At 43.1% G+C, this 10,737-nt stretch overlaps 1 protein-coding gene across 2 annotated transcripts; it reads right to left on the bottom strand.

The window, feature by feature from the left end:
* Positions 1–4,645: 4,645 nt before the first annotated feature.
* On the bottom strand, positions 4,646–9,740 carry LOC121553496 (cytochrome P450 26A1-like). Of its 2 annotated transcripts, none has more exons than XM_041866632.1 (7): positions 9,458–9,740; positions 9,015–9,239; positions 8,598–8,879; positions 8,330–8,479; positions 8,070–8,240; positions 5,731–5,883; positions 4,646–5,269 (listed from the first exon to the last, which is right to left on the bottom strand). In XM_041866632.1, exons 1-7 carry the CDS (start codon positions 9,644–9,646, stop codon positions 4,916–4,918), a joined length of 1,524 nt encoding a protein of 507 aa, XP_041722566.1. In that variant the 5' UTR covers positions 9,647–9,740; the 3' UTR covers positions 4,646–4,915. The 2 variants fall into 2 exon arrangements, with proteins under 2 accessions (XP_041722566.1, XP_041722567.1); XM_041866633.1 differs by having other exon boundaries at positions 8,106–8,240.
* Positions 9,741–10,737: the final 997 nt, after the last annotated feature.

Raw genomic sequence — 10,737 nt, 5'->3', positions numbered from 1 at the left:
TCTCAATGACCTGGAACGGCTATTTAAAGAAATCATTATTGATGTGTATCTTTTGTACCATACTAGAATACAAGTGACATGATTCCAGAGGGAGGTTAGGGGGTCAGTTATAATTTACATTTCCTTTGGGACTAAAAGGTGGCATTACCTAACTTTAGGCTTGATGTTTTAGGAGCCCAATCGTACCCTTCATCTGCCCTGGTTACCTCTCATTTCACAAATTGTTGTCCCTTATCGCTTTCAATGTGACTTTGAACTGAAGCGCACAAGTGGAGAGAAAGAGTTCTAAGAGCGCATGAACATACTTGTTTGCGGTGTGAAATATATTGGCCAATAAAGCCTTTGACAGATGAAATTAAAATGTGAAATGCACTTCGTTTATGAAATATCCCTATTAAACTTCTTGCTGACAATTGTTTTCATTTTCTTTATTCATCAGTGAACTATTTGAACAGGCAGATGAAAAGCCAACCACAACACTGTAATCTCAGGGTCCTTTTTTTTTTAAATCACTGGACTCTTCTTGACCCCAAGGCGCCCTCTGAAAAGCCTCTCCTCTCGATTATAAATAATACCAATGGGATGCTAATAGGTAATCTGATTGAGAGTTAGGGGGACTGATATGGTTCAACTAGAGGGCAAGAGTGCACCAGACATGCAAATTACTTTAGAAGTGCTTTCATCCACCCTGCTACGAAGTGAAAAGTCCCATTTTCACTCACATGAGGAGAGCAAGGGGGGAAAGGATCTGTTTAAGTGATCATTATCTTGTCCTTGTCATGTCCTCTGTTTTGCTACACTTGCCCTATATAAAGCCTGGTTCAGCCTATTGGCTGTGTTTGTGTGTATGTGTGTGTGTCAGAGGTGGATAGAGAAACACTTCTGACTACAATCATTACCACAGAGCTGTGTGGGGCAACTCTGGACAAGCACAGAGGCCTGGAATTGTACATAACAGAAGTCCCTGAGGCTTTTTAAAATTTGAATAGTCCAGCCTTCCATTGCCAAAAATAACTAATTTGGACAGCCATGTTCCCCCTAAGGACTGCAATAGCAAATGATTGCAGACTATTGCTACTGTAAATTGTTTAATTTAAATATAATTAAAATTGCTATCAAATAACTTGCTATGCTGCTCTTTCCTGGTCTGCCACCTTTACCTGCAACGGTACACTCTAATAATAATCACACCCCAATTGTGACGAGTACTGAGTATACGAAGAGGCAGGACGCAGACACAGGAATTAACAAGGTCAAGGTTTACTTAAACAATGACAAAGAGAAATAACAAAGATAGAGTAAACGATACCAAGCTTAACAATCACACACAACATCATCCAGAACAGTCCAGGGCTAAATAGGGGTGGTGATGAGATGATGAGGTGCAGGTGCGCTGGAGGTGATCAGGGTTCGTTGGGTTTCCATTCCGGTGTTGCCGAGGTGGTGCGCTCAGACCGGTGGCTCAGTAGACCGGCGAATCAGAGCGCTGGAGGGGAGCAACGGGAGGAGACGTGACACCAATACTCTATAAGAAATGAACAATGGTACTAAATCCAGTGTCAACTTGTACATGTATAGCAGTGGCGGTCAGTGCCGTTTATGATGAGGGAGGATTATTTATTTTTTATGAGCATGGCCTTATTTCTATTACAGCATATTGGATGACTGTCATTCATATTCCATTCACCCAGTTGAATGTAACATCGATAGGTTTAGGCTACTACGTGATACTCAAATTTCCCTCTACCCATCATGAGATTGTTACAACCTAGCCTATGAATGAAAGTTTACAACGTAGCTGCAGCTGCACACAGGTCAAGAGAAAATGTTGAGGTGACAGACAGACGTCCTCTGGAAGTTGTCATAATTATTGTGTAAGTCTATGGAAGGGGGTGAGAACCAAGAGCCTCCTAGGTTTTGTATTGAAGTCAACGTACCAAGAGGAGGACTGAAGCTAGCTGTCCTCCGGCTACACCATGGTGCTACACTACAGAGGGCTGTTGAGGCTACTGTAGACCTTCATTGCATAGGGGGCTTGACAATACAGTGCATGGGGCTTCACTGTGGATACTTACAGGAATGTTCTATGACGGTCTAATCATTGTTAGAGAACAACACATCAATAAATCAAGTCTGTGCAAAGCAACATTTTGAGAGCACAATAATACTTTAAATAAACATTGAGGGGATAAAGATGTACTATTATTTTAAGACTCACCTTTTTCGCTTCCCATGAAGTCACATGCTTACCCTCTCCCCATTCATCTGGGCGGGGGTCTAACATCCTGTCCCCCCTTTGTTGCCAAATTCATCACTGTTGACATTGTCTAATGTCATGTTGGGTCTTATGATGCTGTAAGTGATTACACTTACGGCATCATAAGACCCGAAATGACATTATACAATGTCAACAGTCAACAGTAGTATGGAGTGAATGTCATTCAGAGTAGGCTATTACATTTTAGTCATTTAGCAGACGCTCTTATCCAGAGCGACTTACAGTTAGTGAATGCATACATATTTATTTATTATATATATATTTTTTCATACTGGCCCCCCGTGGGAATCGAACCCGCAACTCTGGCGTTGCAAGCGCCATGCTCTACCAACTGAGCTACACGGGGCCCATATGTAAACTGACGTGTGCCATAAGAATGGGCATACAACTACCCACTGGGTACAGATGTCAATTCAACAACTATTCCGTGTTGGTTCAAAGTAATTGAAATGATGTGGAAACAACGTTGATTCAACCAGTGTGTGCCCAGTGGGTAGGTCCATACAGTGTGATACAATAACAGGAAGTGGTAGCAATAACTGTACATCTATATTTCTTCAAGCAATTGAACCAAAAATGATTTCTTTGGGGATAGAGGGACATCTGACATGAAAACATTTCCCATTTGGCAAAAACTGGTTCAATCAACATTGTTTCTGGTTTGGATCAGAATGACCTTCTTGATCCAAACCAGTCAGGTTTCAAGACTGGTCATTCAACTGAGACTGCTCTTCTATGTGTCACGGAGGCTCTCCGCACTACTAAAGCTAACTCTCTCTCCTCTGCTCTTGTCCTTCTAGACCTGTCTGCTGCCTTTGATACTGTGAACCATCAGATCCTCCACTCCACCCTCTCCGAGTTGGGCATCTCCGGCGCGGCTCACTCTTGGATTGCGTCCTACCTGACCGGTCGCTCCTACCAAGTGGCGTGGCGAGAATCTGTCTCCGCACCACGTGCTCTCACCACTGGTGTCCCCCAGGGCTCAGTTCTAGGCCCTCTCCTATTGCTACGCAGACGACACACAACTAATCTTCTCCTTTCCCCCTTCTGATAACCAGGTGGCGAATCACATCTCTGCATGTCTGGCAGACATATCAGTGTGGATGACGGATCACCACCTCAAGCTGAACCTCGGCAAGACGGAGCTGCTCTTCCTCCCGGGGAAGGACTGCCCGTTCCATGATCTCGCCATCACGGTTGACAACTCCGTTGTGTCCTCCTCCCAGAGTGCGAAGAGCCTGGCGTGACCCTGGACAACACCCTGTCGTTCTCCGCTAACATCAAGGCGGTGACCCGATCCTGTAGGTTCATGCTCTACAACATTCGGAGAGTACGACCCTGCCTTACACAGGAAGCAGCACAGGTCCTAATCCAGGCACTTGTCATCACCCGTCTGGATTACTGCAACTCGCTGTTGGCTGGGCTCCCTGCCTGTGCCATTAAACCCCTACAACTCATCCAGAATGCCGCAGACCGTCTGGTGTTCAACCTTCCCAAGTTCTCTCACGTCACCCCGCTCCTCCGCACACTCCACTGGCTTCCAGTTGAAGCTCGCATCTGCTACAAGACCATGGTACTTGCCTACGGAGCTGTGAGGGGAACGGCACCTCCGTACCTTCAGGCTCTGATCAGTCCCTACACCCAAACGAAGGCATTGCGTTCATCCACATCTGGCCTGCTGGCCCCCCTACCTCTGCGGAAGCACAGTTCCCGCTCAGCCCAGTCAAAACTGTTCGCTGCTCTGGCACCCCAATGGTGGAACAAGCTCCCTCACGACGCTAGGACAGCGGAGTCACTCACCACCTTCCGGAGACACTTGAAACCCCACCTCTTTAAGGAATACCTGGGATAGGATAAAGTAATCCTTCTACCCCCCCTCACCCCACCCCCCACCCCAAAAAAATATATAAATAAACAAAACATATTGTAAAGTGGTTATCCCACTGGCTATAAGGTGAATGCACCAATTTGTAAGTCGCTCTGGATAAGAGCGTCTGCTAAATGACGTAAATGTAAATGTAATGTAAATGTTTCAACTTCATTTCAACAAAAACGGTATATGTGATGACTTTGAATCAACGTGGAAAACTGATTGGATCTGCAAAAAGTCATCAACGTAAGGGAATTCAGTCTTTTTTTCACCCAACTTTTAATCTAAATTCAATGGCATGGTGAAATGTGTTGTTGATTTCACATTGAATTCACATTAGTTGACAACTGTCAACCAAATGTGCCAAGTGGTGGGCTCTATCAATGCCAAGTCAGAGAATTGGTCAAATGGAAATGGTTTTGATTTTGAAAGATTTGAAGAGAATAAACTGTTCATAATAATAGTTTTCCTTTTTTTTTTATTGAAAACATTCCACATGCAAGAACAGAGTTAAGCTGCATGAAAATGATAAAGTACAGCTTTAAAACAATTGCATTACAAAATATACATAAAATGATTTATCTCAAAACTATCGGAGTGCATTCACATGAAGTGCTTTTTAAAATGTTGCTTTTACAATGCTACTGGGATTTACATAAATATCTGTGGTACAAAATATATGTAATATGCAAAATACATAATAGGTCTATCTTAAATATTAAGTGTATATAAATAAATGCCAATAGATAAATGCCAATATTTCACTGTCAGTAGATCTGGATACATTTGTCGCCATAGCTGGTGAACTTTGTGGGCAGATTGTCCACTGGATAAACGGTTGGGCCTGTTTTCATTGTCGGGGGTCCATTCAACAAAGTCCAGTCGCATCTGGTGACCACCTCGACCAGGAACACCTTAAGTACAACTTTAGCAAACTCTTTACCCACACATGTCCTCGCACCACCCCCAAAGGGGATGTAACCGAACCGGGAGAAGTCTTCTGGTGACTTGTCCAAGAACCTCTCTGGCTGAAACTCCTCCTTATTTATAAGTGTGTCCAGCAGGTCGTGTGTGTCGCAGATGCTGTAGATGACTTTCCAACCCTTGGGAATCTGGTAGCCCTGAGGTTGGGGCAGGGATGGCAATGACTTCAAACAATTTTATTCCAATCATTATACAGTTTCTGTTGGCATTGATGTATACCACAGGAGGTTGGTGGCACCTTAAGTGTGGAGAACGGGCTCGTGGTAATGACTGGAGCAGAATTAGTAGAATGGTATCAAATACATCAAACGCATGGTTTCCAGGTGTTTGATGCCATTCCATTTGCCTCATTCCGGCCATTATTATGAGCCGTCCTCCCCTCAGCAGCCCCCTGTGATGTATACAAGGAGCTCTATATTAAAACATAGAGTTGCTACCATATTGTGTGTGAGATATTTGTAGAAAAACTCATATGCTAGAACAGTACATGGTTTCCATTTTGTGTCTCTCAAAAGACAATCAATTATGCCTCCTTTAAACTTTTAGCCTAAAATCTTCTGTAAATGTTATTTCTTGACCTACATGGAGGTTTACTTACATTAAGCTCAAAAGTCTTCAGTACTACACGGAAGCCACCAGGGACAGGAGGGTTGATCCGGAGAGTTTCCTTAATGACACAGCCGGTGTACTTCAACTGCTCCAACAACTCAATACTCAGCGGTTTGTCCTCTGATTGGGCTCCCAACAAATGCTGTAAATATATAAATATATTATAAACACAGAGATAGGGGGACATGCTTCTTGCATGGATAGTGCTCTTATTAAAACCACTCCCTGTGTGAGGTGTACAGCAAATTCAATCAATTAAATATAGCCCTAGATTTGGAAAAATATGATTTATAAATACCTTAATGAGATTTGTGTCTGATCTTAATCTCATCATAACCAAAAGAACTATGGGCCTTCATTGATTATACGTTTCTTGTCATAGAAGACTTTGTAAACAAATTATATATGGTTTCAAATCATGTTTAAAAAATATTGTGCCATGCTACAAAAATCAAGTGCTTTTAATGGTAGCCTGTTGTGCATAGTGTTGCTTTAATGGATAATACAGGTAACTGCCAAGATAAAGGAAACACCAACATAAAGTGTCTTATGTTGGGCCAGCACGAGCCAGAACAGCTTCAATACACCGTGGCATAGATTCTACAAGTGTCTGGAACTCTATTGGAGGGATCTGACACCATTCTTCCATGAGAAATTCCATCATTTGGTGTTTTGTTGATGGTGGTGGAAAACGCTCTCTCAGGGCTCCAGAGTCTTCCATAAGTGTTCAGTTGGGTTGAGATCTGGTGACTGAGAAGGCCATGGCATATGGTTTAAGTCATTTTTATGCTCATCAAACCATTCAATAACCACTCCTGCCCTGTGGATGGGGGCATTTTCATCCTATGGGGGCATAGCCATTGTAGCCAAAATAATGGCCTGCCTAGCATTTTTATACATGACCCTAAGCATGATGGGATGTTAATTGCTTAATTAACTCAGGAACCATACCTGTGTAGAAGCACCTGCTTTCAACATATTGTGTATCCCTCATTTACTCAATTGTTTCCTTTATTTTGGCAGTTACCTGTAGATACAGAGCGATACCACAGATTATCCAGCCAGCATCCATTATATTGACCAGGGACCGGTTTCCGGATAGCGATGGGATTTAGGTTTAGGAGTGTTTTAACGATGCATCTTTCCTACAACGGCCGAAGATGTAACATGTGTTTCCCAAAACACCACGCAGAGAGAACGGTCGCAAAGTGCGTCGTTGGAGCATGTGTCCATACTGATAGGATCGAAAGATAGATAGGGAGCGCTGCTCTCAGATCAGCTTTCTCCATTCTAATCTTTCCTTAACATTATAATTATTTCACAATACTGATGACGGATCAGCTCCTAGAGAGAAATTACGACCTACGGCTGGAAATATTAAGGTGGCTTATTCAAATGCTTACCTAATAAAAATGCACTAAATCCCCAATTTGGCACATCATTGCGCACATGTTAAACTACACATAATGAAATATATTGAGACATATTATAGACAGTAGCCTACAAGTAGCAAAATATAACTAAATTGATTGAACATTAAATGTATTTCAATGTGATTGAAATAGGCCTATAGCCTACTGTTTATATTTTAATGCAGTCATCTCGGTTTTATTTGAAGCATATTGTTATAGCCTACGTGGCTTGTTTGTATACATTGGAAAGACACTGGCAACTTTGTATTTTTAGTCACCTTTGTTCTGAAGTTATCAGAAGTCACAGACAGATAAAACATGTGATACTATGTTTAGCGGAGATCTTCTGTGTATAAAGTGACACGGGAGGGCAAAAAACATCTAATGATGCACTTAGCTGAGTGGTCTGAGGCAGGCATTAGATTAAGAGCGTTTTCAAGTGCAACGTTAATAAAGATGATTTTAGGAAACAGCTCGGAGATTTATCGATGTTCCTACAAAGGCATCTAAAGATGAACTTAGCCTTAAGATGCTTTAGGAAAACCGGGCCCAGGTACTCAAGGGGGCGCTCTAACAATGAAAAGAAAAGTATTTAAAAAATGGACGCAGTCGAGCCAATGAGATGGCAGACATGAGCGTGAACAACAGGCACAACTCCAATATGAAGTGTTTTTCTCAAAGTTTCTGGGATGTCACGTGGCCTACTTAGGCTATATCAGTACACTCATAACAACCTAAGCATTACGAAACTTCTATTTGATCAAATAAACCACACATAGCTAATAAGCTATTCCATTTTTTGTTAACCAAATTCGACACTCATTGACCTCCATACAAAAACTCCTCATTTGGAGAGCAAAAAATATACGAAAAAATGCCACCTACAGGAGAAGACAGATTTTGGGCCCAGTTATACCTCGCGCTTCGCCTCTTCCTCTCTGGCGATACCAACCTTCTCCTGAAGCTCATGGCGCATTTTACGCACGACATGCGCATGCAGCCCGAGAAACATCACCAGAGAGGTCGCAGTGCTCGCTGTCGTCTCGTGGCCACCGAATAGTAATTCTGTGGCAGACTCTTTTATCTCCTGGGGGAAATACATAAATAATTTTTCAACATAGAGTAAATGGCAGTGTGTAGAATCAAATTACCATGAAAATGAAAGGCATCTGTTACCTCCATGCTTACTCGCTCCTCGTTCCTCTCACCGTCCTCAATCAATAATTGCAGTGCATCCTTATAATTATTGTTGTTATCAATATTGGACAGCTTATTTTTGATGTTTTGCTCTATTTTTGAGTGGATGATGTTGCGCGCTCTCAGACCCTATAAATGGAATGGTGAAAAATATCGGTCAATAACGTTGTGCGCACACTGTAACCCCATGTGATGCATTCCAGGGCTGCTTCAATCAATCAATCCTACCATTTCACAGGCAACTTACCCGGTACAAGCCGCTGAAAGGGACATCGATTGGTAGGGAGAAAAGGTTCTTTATCATTTCTTCGAACACTTCCACTAATTTCAGCTCGTCGGTCTTTGTTTGCTCGGGCTCGAAGCCAAGCAGGATCCTCATTGCGATGCGGAACATGAGGCGCTTCATCTCTGGGTACATTAACACGCAAGAGTCGCTCTGCAGCCAGCTATCCACCGCGCATCTCACCTCCTCCCGGATCACAGGAATATACTGTTCCAGGGCTTCCCGGGAAAAGGCTTTCATGATCGCCTGCAGGCAAACAGGAGAGAGCGCTTTAAGGGGATGCTACAAGGAAAATGCGTGGTAAATTACAATGTGTTTTACATCATAAGCAAAAACCTTGAGGTGCCTACACAGACATGTAGGCTACTCTACATTGCCTACCCTTTTCTTGCTCTTGTGGAGTGCGCCGTGCGCATTGGAGAGGGCGTGCGACCCGAGGATGAGTCGCACTGATGCTGGCCACTGAGCGGCGACCAATTTGTGTTCTGACATCAGAATCTGTTTCACATGTTCTGAACCCATTATCCGCACCGTGGGACTCCCAAAGAGATGCGTCTTATAAATATATCCATATTTCTGACGTTTCATTTTTAGGAATTTTCTTCTCTAGAAAATAAATAGTGTATGAATGAACACTATTAATTGCATTCTTAAATCGCTTGAATTAGGCTACATAACAATCTTTCAATTTATTCAATAGCATAGCTTTTCTGTGAGGACATTTGAGCCTGATGCATAACCCCAACTAATCGACAGCAGCCTGCTGCACACTGTGAACATAGGGAGGAACAGAGTTTGCAGTTTATGTTTCCATCATCAGTTACCTGTAGGATCATCTGAAGCGTCTCGCCAAGGAAGGGCAGTCCCATGGTACCCGGAGGAAGAGGACTCTGACAGGTTGGATCACTTCCACTAATTACGTACATTTCCCACAGTTTCATCGCAGCCACGATCAAAAGGAGTGGGAGCACGAGAGTGCAAAGACATGTTATGAATAAAGCGCCGAAACCCATCTCTAGGAGAATCTTGTGAAACAAGTGCAAGATAGACCACCGGGAGTGGACCACGGGGAGTGGAAGTAGCCAAGTGTTGCACTTGACTGGTGTGTCTCACCCTCCATTCTGCGCTTTTATACGCCCGTTTCACCCAACTCTGCCTCATCTTACCTTGGGTCAGAAAAATTAGTTCACTCAGAGTTCATCTTTAATTGTGCTGCTCTTGCTCACTCCCGGTGCTCCGCCCACAGTGGACCGGCCCGAATGTTTAACCATTTCTTGGTGCGCCGCCCCACAATAGAATACAAGCATTTTACTTTGAAAAGGACCTCCTCGGTTACCCAATATATCGTGTTCTTCGTTTACAGCGTGCATCCATAGTCTGATACTGATCGGGCTTGATTACGTTAATAGAACATTTAGCCTATTATACTTTCGAGAGACTCGTGTCCATGAAGAGGACATCAAGGCTTGACACATGCGTCAATAGGCTAGGACAAGCGCTGCCTCTGTGCTCACTTTGTATGCATATCAATGTATCGTCCTATATTTTTCTAGCGGCAACGGATTCATGTTTTGTAGTTAGTTTACTCTACGGGGCTTACAGTTAATGTATAGATCACTTTGAAATGGCGATGCCATCTAACACTCTCCAAATCACCATCCTCTGTGGACCCTCTGTTTAAAACCCAGCGATTCCAATAGAGGTGGGGGCAGGGACGCTCTGTCCCATTCCCATGCGCTGACCTGCATGTGACCTACAACACGGACCATGACATCCGTGTGAACTCTTGTGCCAAAACGTCGCCAAGTTCACTGCCCATCAAATAACGAGATACAGACCCCTATAGCACACATACTTAGAGAGGGGATCGCGCCATTATCTTCACAGTCGTCTATTCTGTCAATCATGACATTTAAATTGAGGGCATAATTATACCTTATCTCAATCTATAGGCCTATTGACGTCAGGATTTCATACAGGTTTTTCAATGTCTCAATTAACCTATAGGGTATATAGCCTACAATTTAGAATTATCTCAACCTTTTTGAATGTAATTTGAGAAGGGTAATTTTACACTGTTGGTTTTAACAGAGAGAGAGAGAGA

Source organism: Coregonus clupeaformis, chromosome 37 (genome assembly GCF_020615455.1).
Source record: "Coregonus clupeaformis isolate EN_2021a chromosome 37, ASM2061545v1, whole genome shotgun sequence".
Lineage (NCBI taxonomy): Eukaryota > Metazoa > Chordata > Actinopteri > Salmoniformes > Salmonidae > Coregonus > Coregonus clupeaformis.
The sequence above is the reverse complement of the archived record's forward strand: the minus strand, read 5'-3'. Positions and strand labels throughout refer to the sequence as shown.